Below are 25,184 nucleotides of genomic sequence, written 5' to 3'. Positions count from 1 at the left end.
CACCATCAGATCCTTCACATGCTGCTCGCTAATCCATATGTCTCCAAGGGTCCTTCCTTCCAGGTCATTATTAGCTCTGCGCAGTATCACACTACTGCCATATATTAAAAGGGCTTGAATGGATGGGCTCTCCAGCCTCATGGTTTGACTAACAAGTCACAGTGATCCTGTCTGATGCAGCAGTTGGCTAGCCCACTACCTCCAAGAACCACCCTCTGACTGTTTTAGCCTCACCCCAGGTCTCTGCAGTTCCTATGGAAGAGGTCTAGCTTAGTTGTGACTGGGTGGAAAAGAACAGCAGAGAGCACCTCTGGACACTGGCGTGAGCAGGCTGGCAAATCAGTCAGCCAAAGTGTTTCAAGACGGACATTTGTTCAAAGGGAAACCACCACATTATGCCTAGCAGGGGCTCCCATGGGGCAAGAGGCTTCTCTGTTTCATAAAGAGATTTCCCATAGTTCTCTGCGCTTCTAGCATTCTCCTCCCCAATCCCCATTTCACTCACACCCCATCTACATCCTCCCTTCATCTGTTTACTTCTCCTTCCCCCACTTTTCTCTCACTTCGGTTGGGCCCACACTGAGGGGTTAATTAGCTGTGGTGGCTGCTCTCCCACTCATTACTGACCGGGAGGGAGGGTAAATCAGCCAGGCTGCACAGAGCCCAGTTAAGATCCCCAAGATCGAACACTTCAGGAGGTTGGCGTTTTCTGCAGAACCAGGTCACAGAGCACTCACACGGTGCTATACAGTACCCAGCCTCCTACCAGGGCCCTCCAAGTCTCTCTCCAGCTCCTCACTCTCCTACAATCAGTGCTCCAGGGATCACACCTGAATGGTTTGCTGTCTGGGTCAGTGTCTTTAAATCCCATTTCCTCCAGTTTGCATCGCCGGTACAGCTCGTAGTGGCGGGTGTGGGTCTGCTCGCGAAGATCCTCCATGTTCACGCGGATCAGCATCTCTCTCAGCTTCACAAAATCGCAGTGAGTTTCATTTTCAACTGTACAGAGTTGTGAGAAGGAGTTACACACAGAGAGAGAGAGAGAGAGAGAGAGAGAGAGAGAGATATCTTCTCCAGACACCCCTCAGCCTTACACAACCCCATGATGGGACGTCAGTAACCCTTTCTGACACTGCAAGCAGCTTCTCTTAAGAAGAGCCCACAGCAATCACAATGAAGAATATGGACGGTAATCCCTAACAGGAAAACTACAGCATGGAGGTGCCCAAGTCAGCAGCAGAGCTATAGCAGCGGACTGACTGGGACTCAGTGGTGCTTCCACCTATGAGATTACACTGCCTCTGGGGAGAATGGTCCCAGCACACCCAGGAAACACCGGCTAGCAGCACTCACCCTGCACCGTGCCCCATGGATACTGACGGGCTCTCATCATTTTGTTTCCTATTTTCAGTTCCTCTGTGCTGCCAATCACTGCGAACGGCAGGTGGGCCTGAAACATTTCAACAGGTCTGTATTAGTCACCTTTTACTATGGCTACTTAAACCGTCTGGATTACCCACAGCTACCAAGTGAGACGTTGTTGAACACAGGCCCCAAGACACCAGTTCAGTCTCCCCTCCATCCCATAAGCCCAGTCACTAAAGTGGGGTGGGGCAGTGGCCCCAGGTCAAGACAAAGAAGGGCTTTGGGGACCTCTGTTGCTAATGTGACCGCTCTCTACTCATTACCTGGCTCCTCCTGCCAGACATACTCTCCCCAAGTCTCAAGCAAGCTGAACTGGCTGCATTGTGACCAACTCTGCTTTTGTCCTAACAGGCCTGAGGAGTTAATCCTGCGGGGGTGTGGAAGCAGCAAGACCCCTCTCGGAGCCTCCTTTGCTTTTTTCAGCTCTCACACATTTCCCCTCTTTAAGACACTCACATGAGTGACATGAGAGAGAGAACTCAGTACTCGTGACTGTGACCATCTTAATAGTCCTGGAGGCTGTTCTGTGGAGCATTAGCCATAGAACAGAAGCAGCCTTCCCTGCCGACATGTCTCAGCCCTGACCAGAAGGGACCCTCATGTCTATGGGGTAGGTCAGTCTCCATTCCCGTTCGTACCTTGGCCTCTGCACCGAGCCTACCAGCCAAGATGCCAGTGGTGGTTTGTCTCGATGTGGGCAAGTAACTATTGGGAGCGTACGTAAAACCAGCAAGATGGCCACCACCTGCAGTTACCATGGCCTGCATTGCATTTGAACCTGCAACCTAGAAAATAAAAGGCTCTGCCCACCACCAATCCTCAGAGTGGTCCAGTCTTGCACAAGAGCCTTTTGATCAAACTAGATTCTCCAACAGCTTTTGATCTGTTCACTGAGCCACTGGCTGCCTCAAACACACCTCATGAACTCAACAGCAGCAAGTGACTCACTCCACACTAGAGGGAAGGAGAGATTCCCAGGTCAAGTCAGGGGGACAAACCAAAGAGATACATTTTGGAATAGCACAAAGGTGGGAGAACCGAAGTGGTGCTCTGATTAGCTGGGATGTATTAACTCAATTTTCCTATAAGCACATGGACTCTGGGACTTGGCTTGGAAAAATACAGGGATTAATCCAGCTAAAGCAATCCTAAACTGCATCCACCAGCTTGCCTGCTAATCCTTCAAAGAATGCACATTTTTCCCTGCACTTGCACATCTTGTAAACTTCAGAGTGATCCTCTCTGCCATTTGTCTTTGCTATGCCAGTTTTCAGGCTTTGGAGCACGGTTTTTCCCTCACTGCCCAGATGTGCAGAAAGGTTAATGGAGGCTGCTTTCCACCCCAAGGCAGTAAGCCTGAGAGATTTGAGAATTTCACCCAACTTTCCGTTCTGGGATATTGGCATCCCACAAGTAATAGAACACAGCATGGCCTAGGAGACTGAGTGTAGGGTTCGAAGCTAGGCACTTCCAGGGTCTATCCCCAGCTCTGCTACCAATTCCTTCGGTGACCCTGCGCAAGCCACATAACCTCTCAGTCTCAGCTTCCCATTGTAAAATAGGGACCATACTTAGCAACCTCAAAGGGTCACCGTGCGGATGAAAGCTTGAAAAACGTAAAGAGCTCTATAAACGTTAAAAGTCAGCAGTCAGGGGCTTGTGGGTACACTCCATCCCTCTAAAATCTTTCAGAAAAACTTCTGCAGCTGAACTAAAAATGCTGCTCTCTTGGTAGGTTATTCTGTTGGCCGTGTGAAAAACTAGATCTGAAAGGTGGGCGGGGGGTAGGCAGAGGATTATAGCGCATTCTGCACAGAAGTGAACAAATCACACTCTGGGTTTCATCATTTAAAATAAGCAGCCAGCTCCTCTGCCTGCTCTCCCCACCACAGCCCCATATGCTGGATAGCATGCATTGACATTTGCTAGTAAGAGCCATTAAGCTGCACTGAATTCTGAGTAATTAATGTAGCCGTGGGATACCAATTACACCAGTAAGATCAATGACCTTGTCTTTGCTCACAGGAATAAAGAATAAGGATTTAAGATCACAAGTAGGTTTAAGATCACAAATTTGTTGGATTAGCGACAAGAGTCAAGACGGAGAATGTGGAGAGATTTGGTTTTAAGTTGACAGGGTTGTATTAGAGCCAGCTCATCCCACTCACTGACACACAGAGCCTGAGACCAGAGATCTGCCCCTCAATCCTTGAGCAGACATGAGATATGAGCATCGTGGGGGCGCAGCAGGTGGAGTTCCTAGAAAAGGGGAGGACGCACCAGCCCGCCATTCTGTAGGCACCACTCTGGCATCATCCTTGAATCACACGTCAGTCCCAAAGGGAACCAGAGGCAGCCCCAGTCAACTTGAAGGATGGTCAGACATGACACAGGGTTTTGAAAGTGAGTAGGGATGGGGGGAGGGGGAATCTCTGCACCTAGAGGATCCCCCCAGGAAAGGTGGGGGTGGGCGCAGTGGTGCACAGAGAACAGCTAGTGACTGATCCTGCCATGGGAGTTCGCCTGTTGACTTGAGTGGAGCAGGACTGAGTTCCTAGTAATTTTAATGCTGTGAGCTTCAAACAAAGCATTAGGAGCTATTTTCCACCTGCACATGTCAGTGACATAGAAAATACAACCCTTGGCTTTAAATCAGGCTACTAACCAACCAACCAAACACTATGAAACTGCCTGAGAGCATCCACAACAGACTCAGATAAGCCATGTGGCCTTCTCCTGGGCCCTACTGCTCTCATTCTGATGGTCAGAATAGTGAAGACATGAATATACTGTATAAAAAGAAAAGGGCTGAATGCGGAGATAGACTCTCAGCTCTGCTGGACCATGCAATCATTCAACGCCCTGAGGATGTTCTGGGCTACGTTCTGCGTGGACAGACACCTCTGAAACCAACTCCCACTCCCACTGAAACCAACCGGCTGCGGATAAGTCAGCACAGACTTGGGCCCGTTATGTTTAGGTTTAACTCCCTCTGCCTGAGGGTACAGAGAGCTTTAGGAAGCAAAGTGGCCAAAGGGAAGGATCCGGCCTCTCAGCTGGAAAGCAGATATCTGCTGGAAATCGGCTAACTATGAAGGGCTGGAAATACAGTGCTGTTCATTTAAAGAAAACAACTGAACAGTTACCGAATTGGAAACATTTTGTGTCCTCATTTAAAATGTATTTGGTTTTTCAGACAGAAAAATTACAAACACCCACACACACACAGTCCAGAGACCTAAAGGGGAAACATCTACTCACGGAAGTGGAATGAATTCATATTAGCAACTGCCCAGAAAAACAGGATATTACCACCTACAAGGTTATGAATGGGAAATTTGTTTCCCACAGCAGGGTGTAGGAAGAGCAGAACACAGCTTTCAGAAAACAAATATTTGAAAGAAAAGATAAAAATGTAACCAGACTAAAAGAGATTAACAAGGTAGATCAAGGGCTAAACTCTGCCTTCAGTTAGACTGGCAAAAATTAGGAATAACTTTGACGATGTTGCTGCAGATATGTAAGTGGCATAACTAAGAACAGAACGTGGCATTTAGCCTATCTAGGCATTTATGCTGTGTTTGTCAACATGGTATCAGTCATCGTCAGTCCATGTTCAAGTACAACTGTTAGAAATTGTCAAAGAAAATTCAGGTACTTAAAGTGCAGAGACTACAGGTGTCTTTCCAGGACTAGAAAATACTCCTTCCAGAGACTGTGACACCATCGTTTAGTTGAGAGCCTTCCACTAGACAGCTGGCCTGCATTTAGCCATGAAGACATGGTGGATTCTCATGTTGGTGTCATTCTTATGGTTACTCTCTCTGTCTGTCTGTGTCTGTGTGTATAATTACAGTTGATGTGCTTCCTGCTGCTGACCCTTTCCCTTCAATAACCCACTAGTTATTGTAGGTAGTGACTGACTGTTGGCTCCCATCTTGAGTTCTTTCTTCCATTTCTGTGGTTCCCAGGCTGGTGCATATCACACAAGAATTTCCGGACTGTGCTTTTGGCTTTTTAGGACCTTCATAGCCACCATTCACTTGGCCTATTTTCACCCCTTTGTTTTTGCGATTGATTTGCTTGACGTTCAGATATCAAGCAGGTCTGGCTGGGCACAATGCAGGACATGTTTACAGTCCAGGGGCTGCATTGCTGGATGTTGGTCACCCTTTCTGAAGCAGGTTCAATCTTCTGATGACCAGTTGGCTTGGCTGTTTTTAGAATAGTCTCCTGATGTTTTGAGAACCTTGCTTGGGAGCGCCAGCATACCGAGTTTCTGTCTGAATTCCTGTGCTTCTGTGGCATAGTATGTGTGAAGCTGCATTAGATCCGTAGCTTCCAATTCAATAGTTGATTGAAAACTTAAGCTGGATGTCTCAGAGACTTGGATAACTGAAGGAGACCAGTTTGGCTAATACGATAGTTCTATAAATGTCTGCCAATTAAATGCTCTTCACAGGGGTAGCACAGGCTATGGTGATTATTTTTGCTCTAACATGACTTTGACCTCTATTAATTCCCCAAGTCCTGTTTAAAACTTGCCATTCACGCGAGCAGCAGCACATGGTTCCTATGAGTTCCAGGGCAATTAGGGCATTCTGAGCAGCACCAGGCTGAGGACCAAGGGCCATCAGCCACCTGAGAAGAGCGGTTATCTCAAGCTGCAAATGCTCGAGGTACATTACTGAGTTGAAGAAGTGTTTTGGGTGCCAGTTTGTGCAACTGTGCTGGAAACACACAGACTCTTCAGCCACCAGTCAGAGTTGTTCTTTCACAATGCCCAGTTTATAAACTGCAACGACTGCACAGTGCTAGCCCTTTACAAGCTTGGGAAGTCTCAGAGCTGGCTTCCAGCTTTTCACTGAGCTTCTTGGAAAGAGTCAGTTCAGAAAGATTTTAATATTCATCTAATGAGCCTTCAGATGTGTTTTACAAGGACATTCTGATTATACCCTGGACCTTTCAGATCTAATGTTCTCTCATCACAGTAGTGCTTTACATTTAACTTCTCGGCTCTTTGCTTTCTGATAACAACCCGCAGGCTTTATATGTTTGCCTACTACCAAATCTGGATGCTCAGACCCTTACTAAAATCGTTTGAACTTCTCTCTCATCTGAGTAACCCAGAGCACTTTACAAACAATCAAGCTTCAGAACACCCCTATGAAGTACACAATTGTTACCCTGATTTCACACACGAGTAAACTGAAGTAGCTTTTCTAAAGTCAAACTAGTGTGTGTTGGAAGGAGGAATACAACCCAAGAGTTCTGGCTCAAAATCCTGTGCTCTGCCCACAAAGACAGAACACCATCTGTTTGAACTACTTTATCATCTGGCTGTTATTTTAATCTTAAGAGCAAAGTAGCTTCCTTCGCTATTCTAATTTTAGTTTATTTGGATTTTTACAAACTGTCATAACAGAGTGGCCCATGCAATGCTCCTGGCACTCTTGATACAATCTTTTAAAAATACACTAAACAAGCAAACAGCCCTGTCAGTTCCTCCAGATCAAATCAAGTAACCCAGCAACAGCATCAATATAAGGATTGATTCTCCCAGTTCAGGAGGGTTTTGATTTGCACAAATATGAATGATCTGATAGTTCAAGAGAAACTTAATTCTGCCCTTGGTATGCAGATCTGGGAAGAAATGAGAAAAGAAATGGAAAGCCTCCCTTTCTTTTAGAGAAGTCTTTCAAATAGGCTCATCATCTTCTGCTCTAAATATAATTTAGAAAGTAAAAAATCTCTCTGCTTTTGCCTTACGCACTATTATTATGGGTTTCAATCGCTCTGCCAGGTTATCTCCAGCACCTGAAATCTAAGCAGATTCATTTTATGCAATTAATAAAACAGATTACTAGAATGCACCTTCCCCAGGTTTGATAAAATACATGAATCAAATTTGGATTCTTTCCTGTATAATCATTAGTCCTCATAAACCTGGCAATTACGATTTCTATCAGTTAAATGTGAGGATTTAAATGGGATTCTCTCTCTCTCTGTTCAGCCGCTGGCAATTTACAGTGTATTTAAAATCTGTGATGGCAACTCCCATTCAAGAGAAACAGAAATGACCAAGGGACAGATGGATGGATATTTACCATGGACCTTAGCATTACTAAGAAAGTGGTGGCTATTCCTCTGTCAATCACCAGATTCTCAGAGTCTACCTTTTCCCAACATTATTTCAAATCTTAAAATAGCAAAAGGATCCATGCATAGAGTGAGATGCAACAGCAAAACCATTCAAATGGCAAGATCAAACCACAACGGAAAATACAGAAAGCAGCCACAGTAGGTAGCATATCCATCTAATAAAGATTCTTAGCACTTCACATCACATTTTTCCAGGTAGACATTACCCAGATGGGAAAGTGAGGCAGACGTTAAGTGACACGCCCAACACAATGAAGCAGCCAATGTCAGAGCCTGGGCCACAACTCAGGTTTCCCCAACGCCCTGTCCTGTGTTCCAACCCTTCGCAGTGCTGGCTCCCTTTCACATGCTCTCCTTAGATAAAGCCAGAGAAAATATTGTCCAAATACCTTTAGAGAGAAAATGCCTTTTCCATCAAAAGTCTTCAGAAAATGACTGAGATGTGAGGAGACAAGAACATGAGGGTGTCAGTTTTCAAGAGGGCCAAGGTATTTACAGGGACAGTTTGCCCTGAGTTCAGACAGAGTGGCACAGGTTCTGGTGTCTGAGCCACACTTCAACCACAAGCACAAAAACTGCTAACAGAAGCTTTGTGGTGCAAGAGGTGCCCATGAGAGGCAGAGTAGGGCTGCCTTTTTGAAAGTTTGGCCCCTCTTTGCATTATGGTGTTTTACACTGGAAACCCAGACCTGCACAGGAGAATCTCTTGGAGCCATAGGGAAAGAGCTGTTACTTGGACAAAGCTAATGTGCCACATGCCCTTTTGGGGAGGGGAACCGTTACGACTATTAGTCCCAGCAACAGTCCCTCTGCCTTCTTGTTATGGCCAAAAACATGCCACCTTCATCAATGTGCCTCCAATGCAAGGCAGCTAGACCACCCAGCCAGATGAGCGTCTGGCTGTGAAAGCAACAAGGCAGAACACAGAGCGATCAGAGCCAGCAAGGGGAGTTATTGCTGTGCAAAGACGTGGCTACATGAGAAGGAAGACCCAAGGAAATGTATGACTCTGCAAGAAACAAGAATGCAGAAGTACCAACCACTTGGGCAAAAGACCCAGGAGATGGGGTGGGAGGGGGCGTGGAGAACAGCAGAGGGGTATGAATGTATCACTGTGTCTAACACAGACAACGCTGATCTGAATAAAGCATACCCCAGAACTCCCGTAGTAGGGCCAGACTTACTCATCTGCCCTGATCTTCCATTCGTTTGTCAGCAGCTGCAGCACATGGACGTCAAGACAGCCGCGAAGTGGCTAAAAGGATGCATTATTTTCAACTGTGACCGGCCAGTCGGAGAGGTGGTAAATAAAGCATGAGACTCTGCCGGCCTGGGATGAGTTTACATAACTTGGGAGAGGATTTGTTTTGAAAAGACTGAGGACCCCCTGGTCTTCCCCTAACATCCAGTGACACACACCCCCCCTCCATTCCTGCAGAGGTACGCCCGCCCTCAGAGAACCAGCTGCCTGAAGCCAACAAAGCCCCTGACCCCACATCTATGGGGAGCATCTACGAATACAGCCATGTTAGCAGAGTACAGGGACAGCTGACTAAAGGTCAGAGGGGCAGGGTGGAGGGGTAGATTTTAACACCTCCCCTTGCTAGAATTTATAGAAGAGCCTTTCAGCCCATCACACTCTGAATCTGGAGCAACCAGACTACTGAGCCTGGGGGGGGGGGGGGGGAGAGGAGGCAGAAGAGGAGCAACACACACACTAAATTGATCCCTGGCCAAATTACACTGAGACAATGGAATCCCCCCCCACAAATGAATTGGCCCAAAACAGTCACTTTCAGAACAAAAACCAACCCCTTTCCCCACCTCCAAAAAGTGCATCTCTTAAAATAACACATAGTATCAGCACATTTTAAACTAACAGAAGACATTAAGGGGAAGTATGAAGGTGGCCTTAAAGGATATTTTGAGGGAAGGGACGATTCTGCTTGTTTTTTTAATATTAGAAATTCAAGCTGTGCCTACTTTGCAACTCCAGGGACAACTGGGAGAACTAGCGGATTAGAACAGCACAAGAGGCTGGCCGCAGAGTTGGCTGTTCAACACACTGTGGATTGAACTGAACTATAAATATAAAATTGAAGCAACATCCTCTTATTGCTCTTTAGAGTGGAATAAAACAGAAAGTGGAGATCAAAATCAGCTCTGCGCTGAGCAAATCACGGCTGCTATGTTACTTACATTCATCGTCCCATTGATCTCAGCCACCGATTCATCGTCTGTCGGGAACTGGTAGATCTGCACCCCGTTACTGACCAGCTCACTCGTGATTTTAATTTTGAATTTTGTCAACTCACTCTTGGAGATGGCATCAGATTTGGCAATGATAGGGATGATATTGACCTGAAAGGAACACAGGGATAAAAGGGATTGGTCTTCATTCAGTCACAATCACAAAAGAAGCAATTTCCATGTCTAGCAACAAAACTTAGGTACATGATAGAATTCAAGTGTGTACTATGCAGCCTTCTCAGTAACGCTGCAGGATATTATGCAGGACCCCACTAATCTGCACTAGCATGAGGGATGGAGAGATGGGGAGGAGCCCCGTGACAGATTAGTGAGGTTTCACATAGTTTTGAAGAGTAACCAGATGAAAAGGAATAGATGATTGTGGTGATCTGCCCCGTACCTTACTGTCGAGCTTCTTCATCGTTACCAAGTCCAGGGATTTCAGGGAATGGCCTGTGGGTGCAATGAAGTACAAGCAGGCATGGATACGGGAGTCATGGAAGTTGTGCAACACTCTCTTTATCTTCAGTTCCTCTTGCAAGTAGGCTTCAAACTGGGCATCAATGAACTCAACGATGGGCTTATAGCTTTATGAGGAAGGAAGAAAAGAACTGTACACCTTGCAATACAGAGCATTGTCCATTTATTATGCTCCATTATTAGAAAAGTCATCCACTGGTTACTAACCCACAGTGCAGCACCTAATCTCCTGTGAAACTTGCTCGTTTGTAAGCAATTTGCATTGTGCTAGGACATTGGAACTCCCATACCAAATGGTCCTCTTAGTCCAGTACCCTGTCTGACAGAGACCAGTACCAGATGCTTCAGAGGAAGGTGCAAGAAAACTCATGAAAGCATGCTTAATATGGAATACCCTGCCTACAGATAAGTTCCTTTCTTACCCATGGAACTTAGTGGTCTGTCGACTTACGCCTTGAAGCATGAGGGTTTATATACCCTTCTCTCTCATAACTTTGGATAATATTGTTATTCATATAAATCTCTAATCCTTTTTGGAATCCCAATAAGGTCTTGGCCTCATTACTGTCATGTGGCCAAGAGTTCCATGGGTTGAACTGCACTTCTACTCTCTTGGGATGGCTTTCAATACCACCTCCTAAACAACACGACAGTCCTCCTACAGCAAGAAGTCCATTTCCAGCAACATGCTCTCATTTAGTTTCCCTGTAAAGCGATTTGGAATACTGAGTGCTGGACACAGTACAAAAAGAGAGTGACTATCACTTAACTGCCAAGATGGGGGAAGGGTGTGCTTTTAAAAACAAACATGTGAAAGTAAAACCATCCAGAGAGCCTCTGTACAAAGCTACAATTTAGGAGGAGGGTATTTCTGTGATCAGCACACTGAGAAGAATGGATGTACACTTGGACCACTCTGTTTACAGGCACTGGGAAGCTAGCTGCCAAGGACCAGACCAGTTCTCACAGAGTATTTAAGGGCACATCACATAACCTTGTTTGAAAAACCACAGCCAGCAACCAACAAAGACAAGCAACCCCTGGACTGTAATTGTGGTTTGCATTGCTTGAGCACAAGAGAGCAAGTGAGGAAATACCTCAGCTTGCTCTGCTCTTTAGACAGGTGGAGCACAGGCATCTAATGGATGGGATGCAGCTGGGGATACCGAGTCGGGTAGACACAGCTTGCAGTATATGAGCACTGTCTCTTGGCCAATGCTCCGTGCAGCATGGACGTTCTGTAGGCTTCCGAGAAGGCCAACTGCCTCCTCTCCACCATCCCATTCCGAACAGCAGGACAGAGATGGGTTTTCAAACGTGATTCCTAAGATGTGAGAAGGCACCTCCATTTCAAAGCCACCTGGACGAGCCTGGATGGAGCCAGGCTAGGGAACAGATGGGGAACCCGTGCCTGGTGTTTTATTCTCTGACTTAACCAACTTACAAACAAATCTCATCCTTTTTTCCTTACCTGTCTTCTTTGTTGATCTGGTCCCCAAAGCCCACGCTGCCCACAATGGTCAGTTTCAGACTAACATTGCTCTCCTGAAGGTCATAGGTACCGGATTTCAGCTGAACTCCGGGCTGCGAGTGAGATGCTGGCTCACCTTCAAATTTAGTATTGAAAAGGGTGTCCATCAGTGTGGACTTACCAAGGCCAGTTTCCCCTTAAAAATAAAAAGAGAACAAGTGGTAAAACATTTTATCAGAGTTGATAGTTCAGCCCCTCAGTTTCAGAAAAGTTAGCAGGGGTGAAACTTCAACAGATGGAAACAGAACCCATGCTCCAAATGAACTGTCCAGTGAGCAGAAAGTCACGTACAATGGAAGGCCTGTATTCGCTGGCCACTAGACTTCACAGCGTCATTTAGATCATTAAAACCTGGACATGAAAGAGGTGAAAAGGCAAAGGGGAAGCAGCATTCAGACCCTGCACTGTGCCTTGAACCGAGCTCTTCTGTAGCAGAGAGGAGACCATCACTGTCAAACACAGAGCTCATTAGAAACTTCATTTCCAAAACAGAGGAAGAATATTCTCCAGTTGGCAGAATCCTCTCCAGCATGCAGCTGCTCTGGTCACTTCCCTGTAGAGGTCTCTGCAGAATCCACAACTGAAGTATGGAAACCCACCCTCTTGTAGAATTAAAGTCCACATGTGATTTACATACTTAAACTCATGCATTTACCCAGATCCAGTGGCAGGATCAGGGTGCTTGCCTGGCCAGGGACCTTGCCTGCTGTATCTGGGTCCTAAAACACTGGTGGCAGTACAAGTTACAAAAATAATACTTTGAAACCCGCTTCCACGCTTCTTGGAACAATACTGAACTGCTACTTGGACCCAGTCTACCAACACATGGGATGTTAGATGGGGTGGGATCTGAGTTACTACAGAAAATTCTTTCCTGGGTATCTGGCTGGTGAATCTTGCCCATATGCTCAGGGTTTAGCCGATAGCCATATTTGGGGTTGGGAAGGAATTTTCCTCCAGGGCAGATTCAAAGAGGCCCTGGAGGTTTTTCCCCTTCCTCTGTAGCATGGGGCACGGCTCACTTGCTGGAGGATGCTCTGCTCCTTGAAGTCTTTAAACCACAATTTGAGGACTTCAATAGCTCAGACATAGGTGAGAGGTTTTCCGCAGGAGTGGGTGGGTGAGATTCTGTGGCCTGCGTTGTGCAGGAGGTCGGACTAGATGATCATAATGGTCCCTTCTGACCTTAGTATCTATGAATCTATAAACACCTGAGCACGCTTCCTTACCCAGATAGCACAGACAACTCCCAGTACATAGGTTGGCTGAAGTGCAGAGTTTAACCCAAACTTATCTATCACACGTTCTAGCAAGAGAACAGTGCATTCAATTCCAAGGGTAGCCTACACTTCTACTAAAGCATCTTCTGATGGTAAAACTGCTTCCATTATTACCCCACTCCCACCGGTTTTTAGATGCACACAGCTTTCTGTCCAAAGCGGTTTCCCTCCCTGCTCCATCCCTCCAAATTCCTTATAGTTCGCATCTATCCAACAGTAGACTGGAAGCTAAATTAAGGTGTTCCAGAATTAGAGGAGAGAGGAAAAAAATACGCATTACTGTACTTCCACCTCTGACTACATTTTTGCAATGCAGTTAGTTTTCAAAGTTAGTGAGATGATTGAGAGTTGATGCTAAAACCTGTGAACTTTTATTCCTGAGGACTGGGGACTTGGCTAGATTTTAGGGCAAGAAAGCTGAAAAGTCATTGTGCCTGCCAGCTGGCATCTGCTGACATTTCAGCAGCCTAACTGATCCCGCCCACTTTGTGGCACCATGACAAATGCTCACTGCTGAGCCTGACAGGCTGAGGTTCTGCTGCTGGGGAATTTGCGATGAGGAAGGGGGGCAGGCAGGCGCACGCACTCCCCCCAGCCAAAAACCAAACTACCTTCAGGAGAAGGAGAGACTTCCTAATTTCTGCACGTTCGTTTTTAAAAAGCCGTGACGTTTTTGGAAGGTAGTGTGTTGTAGTCCTGTTACCCAGACTTGCATTTAATGTTACAGTACTTGTCTGTTTTTTCCTTCTTAAAGAACCTCTGTATGCAACCCCCTACTAAGGGCCTGCGATTACCTTCACAGCCCTGAAGGCGACTCCTCCAGAACACAGCTGAAGTACTGTATACTAGCAAGGCAGTACAGGAAAATCCTTCACGGCTGTGACCACACTCGACCTGTTCTGAGGACAGAGTGGCCTTTGATCTCCAGGGTTACAGCTCTAACATATTTCCATGAGCACCCGAATTCACTACAACTTTAAAATTGAAACAGTGTGTGTATAAATATTACTGGGGGGGGGGGGGGGGGGAGGAGGAGGAGGAGAGGAGAGGAGAGGAGAGGAGAGATATATAACAACAGCTTCCCTCATATACCTATCTACCGGTACGTGCAAATATAAGTGACAGGATTGCTCATGAATTTGATTGCTGGTCACACTCTAACCTTAGACAAGAATTAGTACAAAAATCAAAAGGAAAATGGGCTAAAACACAACATCCCGGTTGTAGCCATCCACATTTTTATTAGTACTCTCTTTTGTGCTACATTAATGCACTGACACAGTTTGCTCTACTGCAGATCGAAGACCATTTGCCCTAAAGGAAGAGGGCACCGGGCAACCAAAGCACTACAACTGAGCGTGCAGCTGCTCCCTGAGTTGCTTGCTTGACAATCACATCAGCCTGAGGGCAGGACAGGAGTACACAAATGAAAAGGACGGATCACATGGGGGTGAAAACACAGACAGCAGGAGATTTTCACTCAGGCTGCAGTAGAATGTTTTCTCCGTGGGCACCTGCTTGCCCTGCCCCAATAAAGAAGCCAAACAGAGAGCAAATATGTAAAGCATGGCTGAGCCCAGCAGCTATTGCCAGAATTTAGATCAGGACTTCAAGACATCCGCTGAGAGCGAAGACAGCAGAAAGCACAAAGAGATGCCTGTTATGACCCCACAAGGACTTTCTCAAGGATTCCAGGAAGATGGTAGTTTAAAAAAAGAAAATCTAAACAGATTTTGAGAAGGCTGTGGTATTTCCAGCAATTCCTGCCAAGCTGTACTGCGTTTACTGGTGGGATAAGAGTGGTGAAGTAGCAGCATGCATGTTCAGATGGATGCCAGCCTCCCTGAGAAATCCAGGAGTCAGGAAGCATGCATGGTACAACTAATAAGGGCTGAATCCTGCTCTCACTGAAATCAAAGGGAATTTTGCCACCGACTTTAATGGGAACATGCTTAACCAGGTGACTCAGAATCGGGAGAGTAGAGGAACTAGACAGAACCTGTGCCCGGTGAACACAGTGTATGAAAAATAAGGAAACACTCAATATTCCCTTTAGTGCACACTTTCCCACTATGCATTTCCCCATTCGTGTACCAGCAGGGGTCAAGTCTAAAATTCGGTAAACCTTAAACAGCTGACCATGCCCCAGGAAAGCTATTTAGAAATCATTCTGATATTAAGTCATCCCTTTTTGCTGTCTCCCTCCCCTCACTCTAGCAGTAAGGGCTTTTGCACAAAAACAATAACTTTGCTTCTATAGAGCCTGCACCTGCTAATTACCGCTCACCTAAAATCAATATAATCTGGTTACAACACACAGTTAGAGGACTGCAATGTCAGTGTGACTTCATGTGGGAGAAGAAGCAGGTGACCCCTTAAAAAGAGCATGTTTTCAAGCCAGTGTCTTCAATAATAAAAAAAGAAAAGAGAATACAGGGCCTAATCCTGAACCCATCAAAGTCAATGGGAAAGCTCCCACTGACTTCAATGGTGCAGTATAAAATCATATCAGTTGCTTTAAGCAGGGACAACATAAGTAAGTTTAGATCCACACAAATTTAGGTTTTGTAAAAACAAAATCTTATCAATGTGAAAGTGACTAAATCTGTTTCCGTAGGTTTTCTTTTCAAATCCCAATTAAGACAATTTTTTGTATTTTGATTTAAGAGGGACACCCACCAAATAAAACTTAACCCAAATTTACAATAAAACTAACACCAATGGAAATGCTGTGACCAAAAACGTGCGCACGCGTGTGTGTAAATAAAATGAAGACTTAAGTTTTTAAAATAATAAATAGTTCCCTGCCAGGTTTAAAAACCCAAACACTGCAGCACTAAGAAACTGAAAGCACAACTGACTATAAACAAGAGAGAAATGAATTTTGTGGTATAAGATGGGAGAAATACAAAAGACAAGCTGAGGGGTCAGCATTAATGTAAAAAAAAATGAGATTTTCAAATCATTTTCAGTTTTTAAATGAACTCTGCTATTTTTAAAAGACATCTGACTGAAACTAGGGAACAAAGCTATTTTAAAATGAACAAGGGATAAAGCGAAGGATTATTATTGGATCTCTCAGGAGTTCCTGCCCGGCCTGGAGGGAAATTTCAGCTGATGTAAATGGTGCCAATTGCTTCTTATACAGAGAGAGAAGTCCAGATGGAACAGATGGTATGGAAAAAAGGACAAGAGGCAAAGTAGTATGGGCTCATTCCAGCTGACGGCATTAGAATCTTCCACAGAAAACAGAAACAACGGATGGGGATGAAGGGAGATGTATTACTCTGAGTGTTACAGTGCGAAAATACTAACAAGAGAATCCTTACCGGAGAAGCTGCTGCCTGATGTCAAGATTATACACACACAGAGTTCAGTACTGGAAGATGTATCTAAGGATCATGCAATACTACAGCAGTGTTTGCCGCCCCCCTGCCACGAAAGCGTGCCTGGGAATTTGTTTAGTGAAAGGAAAGGAAGGTAGCGCTGACCTGCCATTGTTATAATTTGCTGTATCAGGAAGCTCTGACAGCCTGCACACCTACGGAAAAGCAAAAGCAACATGACTTTGAATACACTGCATGCATCACTTAGCAGCAGCAGCGAGCACGGCTGAATTGTAATTTTTATTTTAATTTTTTGGTGGGGGAAGAGTAAAACAGTTGAACTGACTAGTTGCACTGCAATACAACAATATTTTTATTTTCCACTTCCGTAGCAACCTTCACAAAAGGCTTCCAAAGATCTTTACAAGTGTATTCTCCCTTTTTACAGATTGGTAAACTGAGGCACGGAGAGGGGAATTGATTTGCTCAAGGTTACATGACGAGTGGGTGGCAGCATTAGGCACAGAACCAATCTCCCTAGTCTGAAGCATTAGTCATAAGTCCATGCCATGGCCAGTATTTTGCTTTGCAAATTATTTCAGATATTTCTGCTTTCTTAAGCAGTTTCCCCTGACAAACCACCTTCTCCTTGATCCTGCAACACACAGCCCTGTGCCTGTGACATCCTGGTAGTTTCAGTGAAAAAATGTCATTTCACGAATTCAGCTTCAGCAGAAAGCCCTTTAGGAGCACAGATATCCCTGATAATTGGCAAGCCTGGCACAAAGAAGCATGAGAAGCACATGAAAGGTGAATGAATTTTAGCTTTTAAATCAAAGTGTTTTCAAGGACTGAAAAATAAACTAGCCCAAGACCTTGGAGCTGCTAGATTCAATCCTGCACCAGTACCAAAGTACTGCCAGACTGAGAGACTAGTGAGTTTTTAGATATGATAACTCACAACCTCCCAAGGGTGGCACTCCCTTGCCCTACCAGAACAAAGGTTTTCTGAGCCAGGACACCACTTTTCCAAGCGCTGATCTGCAGCAAGCAATCAGAAAGAAAAAAAAAGCCCAATCACTGGGGCTGAGCATTTCCCCTCCGATAAAAAAAGTCTTTTAAAGGGAAAGCAGGCACTTCTTTGCTTCCTCCACCTTCTTCCCCTCCACACATACTCTGGTATGCTAGGAAAGTAGACTACCATCTCTAAACACCACACTACCTGTTAAAGAGATTAGGCTACATTAAGGGTTCACCCAGGCAATTCCGCATGATAAAACCATTCCCTGTGGAGAGAGGAACAATAGTTCCCTTAGGGCTTGTCTGCATGGGGAAGTTTCCCAGCATAGCTAACTCGGTATAATTATTTTGCTATAGCTATGCTAGTATAAAGCACCTAGCTGGCCACTATTCCAGAATAAAAGTGATTTTATTCTAGAATAAGCGGCAAAGAGTCCTGTGGCACCTTATAGACTAACAGACATATTGGAGCAGAAGCTTTCGTGGGTGAACACCCACTTCGTCAGATGCAGAGAAAACCTGGATTTGTGCTGGAAATGGCCCAACTTGATCATCATACACATTGTAAGGAGAGTGATCACTTTAGATAAGCTATTACCAGCAGGAGAGTGGGGTGGGAGGAGGTATTTTTTCATGCTTTGTGTGTATAAAAAGATCTTCTACACTTTCCACAGTATGCATCCGATGAAGTGAGCTGTAGCTCAAATAAATTGGTTAGTCTCTAAGGTGCCACAAGTACTCCTTTTCTTTTTGCGAATACAGACGAACACGGCTGTTACTCTGAAACCTGTCATTTCAAAAGAGGTACTTTGAAGCCATCAAGTGACAGGCAGCGCCATTTCCAGGCAGGTGAAACGATGATGAACAAAAAAACAATTATCAATAGCTTTTCAGGTGACTTAAAGAGACAAAGACTGTACTCCTATTGGCTCGAAAGCTAATTTTATATTCAATGAGACAAATTCTCCTGTGACTTATAAGCACACAACTCCACTGAAATCAGCAGGAGCTGCATACATGCATGTGAAGGTAGAATTTGACCCCAAATTCAGAAAACTCCATACAAGATACTTCCCTCTCCTCTTCTCAAGAGCACTCATGTATTGTAAGCAACTTCCTTATTTTGAACCCATTCTGATCAAGACCACAGATCTAAAGTATTACAGTTTACAATGGCCCCTTCAACGTCACAGCTCACAAACATTACTACTCTGTTATCATCAAGCACTGCAGGCATCTAGGGCGATTCCAGTCTCTTGGCACCATAGATTGACATGTCAGCCAGATGCCTTTGAATCCACCCAGTTTTGTTGTCAAATCTGCTTCAGACAAGTAAAGTGTTCTCTTTGGGAAAAGTGTAATTGAGAACTGTAATGATCACATCATCCCAAATGCACTAGACAGCGCATGAACCAACTTCAGCCCCAGCATCCAACAGCACAACTGTTAATGATACCTAGACCGGAACCTCTAACACAGGGCTCAGTTTAGGCTACCAACACGAATACAGTTTCACTTCTTAGTATAAAGCTGTCAAATAATGAGACTAGAACTACACTGCATGCAAATAACGAGAAGCGTAGGCGTGCGAAACTGGGAAACACAGTTTGTGAAAAAACTCGAGACCATTCTTATCTGCTGGAGCTGGGTCTCTTTTCCCAGAGTGGCTGTGTCACAAACTAGGAGATCAAGTACCAGTGTGGGGGCTGTGTCAGTTTCTCACAGCTCCAAATGCAAGAGGAGCAGATATTTTCATTTTAAAGATTCCCTGAGCGGGAGGAACCACTTGTGTACAGTGGAATACTAGTCTAACATGACCATAATGTGCACTGGCCTGTATTGAAGCTCAGCAGCCACCCAATTCTATCATCTCGCTTCATGTCACTAAATAATGTTGACAGCAAAAAGGAAACAGTCTGAGGCACCAAAATATTTATCCAAGTAATACCCTGAAGTGGAAGGCAACCAGCATTTATTACTAAAGCTGTGGAATGGAAACGGTTACACTGAGGGATAATTATCAGGGATTCTGTTCGTGAACCTCATGGCTTCTAATACGTTGCTCAGTTATTTTTCACTTACCATTTTTGGCTTTCATCTCAAATCAAAGATCAGTTTCAGCAGAAGACAGCTGAAAATGGCCCTTAATCTGAATTAATCATTAAAAGTCACTTCCAAATCGTTCCTTAATAAAATGTAATCACATTAAGGGATTCAGTGAGAGCAGAATAACAGGCTTACAACCAATGCGGTATCTATTAAAAATATCTACATAGTCTCCTTTTTCCAACAAAGGTTACTTGAGATTGAAGTGTTTAAATGTTGCTCTTTCATATTTAACTGTCTTACTATGCAATTTGTTATAAACTAGTTGAGTAACCGTTTCCTGTTAAAAGAATTATCCCTCCATCAGTATGGTGTATTAAAGAGGTTAGCACACACACAAAAAAAAAAAAGGGGGGGGGGAATCAGTTTATGCCTTTTTTTAATGTTTTAAGATGTCCCAAAATGGCACAAAACTAAGCTATTCTTTCCCTTGTTGTGTTTTTGCATTAAAATGTCACATCTTTACTGCTTTCCTGGAACGCTTTCTGGATGAGAAGAACTGATGATGCCATTATGTTAATTAAACCTGACAAATGAAGAGGAGAAAGTTATTTTTTCAGAATGCTAAGGAGTTTGATTTTATTAACATGAATTTAACCCAAACTTATAAGAAAAGCAAACATTGAACAACCTGAACCATTCAAATAAGGCTGAAGAAAGTTTATATTCTGCCCTTTGCCAAGCCATCTACGTGATTTTTTCCTAGTAAAGTTCATTAAAAAAAATTGTAATTACAGAAAATGAAGCTAAGATAGCAGAAGTGTCTATTCTGTAATGATTATTTATATGAGCAGCATTATTAATACTTATAATATTCACTGTGATAATATTAATCTTGTTATTAATACTTGTTATTCATATTGACTAATGTTTGATTAGTATGTTAAAGTTTTGTCCTGCATACAGTAAAAAAACAAGCAGTAGTATTCAACTGCTCTCCACATATCAAGGAGAATACATAACCTAAAGAGAAACCTGCCATCACATCTATATCTTAGAGGAAACACTGCACCTTAACTGCAAAAGAAAGAAGAGTAAAACAACACAACAGCAAAGAAAATACTGTTAGAGTTCCATCTTTGGGAACAGTGTTTTATCTACGATGTCAACAGGGTACATCAAACACATGCACTGGAATCACCTCACAGCTGAGCCAGACAATGACCCCTCCATTTGTTAATGAAGTTTATCTTCTCAGAGGAATTCCATTGTAAGAGAAAGTTTTCCTCTGAGCTCCATTTGGCAGAGCTCATCTCTCACCATTCTGCTCTTCCTGTCTGAATTTCTCTCATGAACTCCACAGTGGATAAGCGCCACACACTGCATTGCATGCATGGATCTTTCATGGACAGGAAGGGTCTGTCTACACTGCAGTAAGACACCTGCAGCTGGCCAGTGTCAGCTGACATGGGCTCATAGTGCTTGGGTTGAAGGGCTATAAAACTCTAGTGTAGACATTCAGGCTTGGGTTAGAGCCGCCTGAGCATCGATACTGCAATTTACAGCCTGGCAAGCCCGAATCAGCTGACACAGGCCCGCAAGTGTTCTATTGCGGTGTAGACATACCTAGAGAGAACTTCATACAGAGTGAGCACCAACTGTCAGAGTCAAGACATGTCTTGATTAGGATTTGAGGGGGAAATTTTGTTCTTATTAAGCACTAGAATCATCTCTTCCTTTGCCCCTGCCCTCATCTATCAGCAGATCTTTGAAACCAGAGATCTGCAGGAGCAGTCTACCTGGAACAGCAGCAGCAAAGCAGCGAACACACTTACTCTTCACCTCTGGAGGGTGGGCTTAGGTCAGTCAGCGGAAGTATGGTAGTCTTGTTCCATTAGTTATTAAGGAATGTTCATCCGAACTGTGACACCAGTACCTAATTTCATACAGTTTTCAACCTGTGCTAAAAAAGGGCCATTTGGTGCTGTAATCCCACAAAAGATGATACGGACTCCATCAGATACTATACTGATAAGATATAAAATCATACAGTAACAGCATACCATGACTGAGGTGCCCTGACAGAGCTGTGTGAGGGCAGCTTGGACAATGCAGACATACACAAAGCCTGGTCCAAACACTAACTTAACTCCCATGCAAACACACGCCCACACATACACAAGTACAAAAAAAAGTGGATAGGGAAAAAGAAAACAAAACAAAAAAAACCCCATTGTTTGCTTTTTAAGACCAGTACAATTATTGTTTAAATAACTGGCAATCCAAAGGCGGCCTCATATCAAATTATTTGACTTGAACAGCTTATTTTCTACTAAAAGCATTGCATTAAAATATGGGGGGGGAATCCCTCCCCCCCAAAATAAAAAAGCCAGAGATCTTATACGTTATTTTTACAGTTCTTTTGCTCAGTAGAATTGCACATTACATTCCCCCACAACTTCAGCAGAAGACTTCTCAGAGTGCCAGTAAATCTCATTTAGTTACTGAAAATGGATCAGATGACCAAAAAAAATTGCATTCTGAATGAATCAAAGCTACTTCAAAACCAGAGTCCAGCGAGAGACTGCTGAATTGGAATTCATCTGCAAATTGGATACAATTAACTTAGGCTTGAATAGAGACTGGGGGTGGCTAAGTCATTATGCAAGGTAACCTATTTCCCCCTGTTTTTTCCTCCCCCCTCCCCCCGATGTTCTTGTTAAACCCGGGATTTGTGCTGGAAATGGCCCACCTTGATTATCATACACATTGTAAGGAGAAAGATCACTTTAGATAAGCTATTACCAGCAGGAGAGTGGGGTGGGGGGAGAAAACCTTTTGAAGTGATAAACACCCATTTTTTCATGGTCTGTGTGTATAAAAACATCCTTGCTGCATTTTCCATTTTTATGCATCCGATGAAGTGAGCTGTTGCTCACGAAAGCTTATGTTCAAATAAATTGGTTAGTCTCTAAGGTGCCACAAGTACTCCTTTTCTTAAAGCTACCTTGTTCACCCAATTACCTATACATGACTTCTGGTTGCAGGGCAGCCTTGTTCATCAATACAATCTCCCAGAATGGAAATACTCACCCACACACAGGATGTTGAAACAGAAGCCATGGTTAACTGACTTATTAACCAGCTGGTCAGGCAAACTGTCAAATCCCACATGTCCAGAAAGAGGGACAGTACGGCAGCCTTCACCCTGGAATGATTTAAAACACATTTTTAAAAGTTACTTCTAAGTACAACACACTCATTGATATACACTTTTTAAGACCTCCCAAGAGGAATGTGTCACTTCTTCCTTCTATTGAGCAGTCCAAAAACAGATCTGTTCATATTATAAATCTTTGCTTCTTGTCAACATACTTCCCTCACTGCTTAATAAACCGCTCCAGACAATGCACACAAAATACCTGATTCCATTTGTGTTGCAAAATTGCTTTGCCACAGAAATATATTAGAGAACTATGTTTAAACAATTGCAATTGTGTGTGTATACAGTTTATTTATAATTTTTTAAAGTTTTGATGGGCGGGACACTCAAGACTTTCCCTATAATGGAAGCAACACATATGACCCTCCCCTGGGTCATGGAAAACAGAAGTTAATCAGTAATTATAGCTATTTTGTAATAAAATGTCAGTATAACTTGAGGACTAGAAAGAATTAGTAACAAAGTTGTAACCTTACCCAATAATCAGACAACTGAAACACAACACAGCTGTACAGTGTAAGTATTGTAACAGTTGCTGCCAACACAACCTGAATGGAAAGCTGTTGAATATGGCAACATTTTCTATATTGATGCAAATGCAAACATCTTAGTTAACCGATTAGAGTTCAGTAAAATCCTAATAATGACAATTAGCAACAGACACAATTGCCATCATTGCAGGGACCAATAGGGAATAAACCCACACTGCAGATAGATGGACTAGGTGACCTAACAGGTCTTTTCCATCTCCACATATTATACTTCTGGGATTGCTGCTGTCCAAGCTACAGACAATACTATACATAATTAGTGTTTGTTGGCAGACCATGTACCTTCCAGCACATTTATCCACTAGAGGCAACAGACGGTCCAGAAAAACTCCATGAGTTGAACAAATTTCTAAATGCGAGTCTTCTCAGATGGAAGAGATTTGGGGCATGCATGAGTGCTGCATCTCGATCGTGGGGATCCGTAGAGAAAGAAAATCCCAACCCCTGGAGTCACACAGAGCCTTGCATCAACAATGACTCCTCCTCAGCAACACTCTCCCACCCCCGACCACTGGCAGCCTGGTTCCAGTAGCTAAATCCCCATAGAGCTGCACTGGTTCAAACCCAGAAGAGACTTTCAAACAGCAGCAACTCCCAGTTTTCCACTGGGTCCGCTAGAAACAATGCAGGGAGAGTGGCTTCCCCAAGGCTCCATCCATTCCTGGGCCACAAACAGCACTACCACAAAAAACAAACCAACAGCTATGCCTGCACCACCTCAGGAGCTTCAGCAGAAGGGATAGGAGCGAAAGGACACAGGTCCTTACTCCGACTCCTGCACCTGCCCGTGAAAGAGAGAGATGAGCCTGGAAACAAAACGGATTATCCATCCCCCCATCCCAGATACACAGAGCAGCAAACAGGTAGCTCACTTCTCACTGCCAGCCTTTTTGAAAAGTTCACCTGGCTACTGCACAAAGGTCAACTTACGATAAGCCATTCTGGACACAAGCTAGAAATCTGCATAAAAATACCTAAGCTATTTGCAAAGGTTCATATTCCAGGCCTGACTCATCCAAATTTGTATTTCAGTGTTAATCTCATATATTTGCATGCAAATGTGATAGCAAGAACAGTTTTTCCCCCACAATGACATTTCTCTCATTCAAGGCATCTCCCTAAATAAGGCATTTCAATCTCCAGTGCAGAAAATTCACATTTGGCTTTTTAAACACATCATTAGTTTGTTAGTATTACATTAAACAGGTGGCCAAAACCAGTGTGAGAGAATGCATCCATGTCACTTTTTTTAGTTTCAGAGTAGCAGCCGTGTTAGTCTGTATCCACAAAAAGAAAAGGAGGACTTGTGGCACCTTAGAGACTAACATTTATTTGAGCATAAGCTTTCGTGAGCTACAGCTCATTCCACTGAATGCATCCGATGAAATGAGCTGTAGCTCACGAAAGCTTATGCTCAAATAAATTTGTTAGTCTCTAAGGTGCCACAAGTCCTCCTTTTCTTTTTTTCGTCTCTCAGATGAATATCTTTACATATCTAAAATTCTTTTTTAAGAGGCCATAAAATGTGTTTTTCTTTCATTGAACTAAACGATATTTTAGCACAGGGAAAACGCTCTCAAGAAATGCATCTGGAATAGACTACGACATGGTTGCTATTTTTTTTTTAATCTGAGGCTCCATGATACATTCCAGCCATTAGCCATATTTACAGCCTTGTTATGTATAAATATGTTCCCCCAGCCATATTTTGTGTGCGCGTCTGCTTCCTCCTGCCAACATGTTCACCAAATATGGCGCTTGATGAATTCCAAAGCACCTTGCCTCCAAATCACATGTTTATTAGAGGAATCCGTTCTAGTCACCCAAGGGATTTTATTTTATCTCAAAGGCCTTCTGAGTATGCAGCTCTGCATTCTAGTAATTCAAAAA

The 25,184-nt window shown here is 43.9% G+C and overlaps 1 protein-coding gene across 4 annotated transcripts in view; it reads right to left on the bottom strand.

Moving 5' to 3' along the window:
• The window catches only part of SEPTIN6 (septin 6), a 42,671-nt gene that overhangs the window by 11,787 nt on the left and 5,700 nt on the right, over nucleotides 1–25,184 (bottom strand). For 3 of the 4 annotated variants that reach the window (XM_074962568.1, XM_074962565.1, XM_074962566.1), the window contains exons 2-7: nucleotides 22,614–22,728; nucleotides 11,789–11,984; nucleotides 10,238–10,424; nucleotides 9,787–9,948; nucleotides 1,354–1,450; nucleotides 831–999 (exon numbers count right to left, since the gene is read on the bottom strand). In XM_074962568.1, coding sequence (XP_074818669.1) covers nucleotides 831–999; nucleotides 1,354–1,450; nucleotides 9,787–9,948; nucleotides 10,238–10,424; nucleotides 11,789–11,955 — 782 coding nt within the window. In that variant the 5' untranslated portion in view covers nucleotides 11,956–11,984; nucleotides 22,614–22,728. Of the gene's footprint in view, nucleotides 1–830; nucleotides 1,000–1,353; nucleotides 1,451–9,786; nucleotides 9,949–10,237; nucleotides 10,425–11,788; nucleotides 11,985–22,613; nucleotides 22,729–23,576; nucleotides 23,604–25,184 lie in introns of those variants that run through there. The other variant, XM_074962567.1, reaches the window with a different exon arrangement.

Source organism: Natator depressus, chromosome 9 (assembly GCF_965152275.1).
Source record: "Natator depressus isolate rNatDep1 chromosome 9, rNatDep2.hap1, whole genome shotgun sequence".
NCBI classification, from domain to species: Eukaryota; Metazoa; Chordata; order Testudines; family Cheloniidae; genus Natator; species Natator depressus.
The sequence above is the reverse complement of the archived record's forward strand: the minus strand, read 5'-3'. Positions and strand labels throughout refer to the sequence as shown.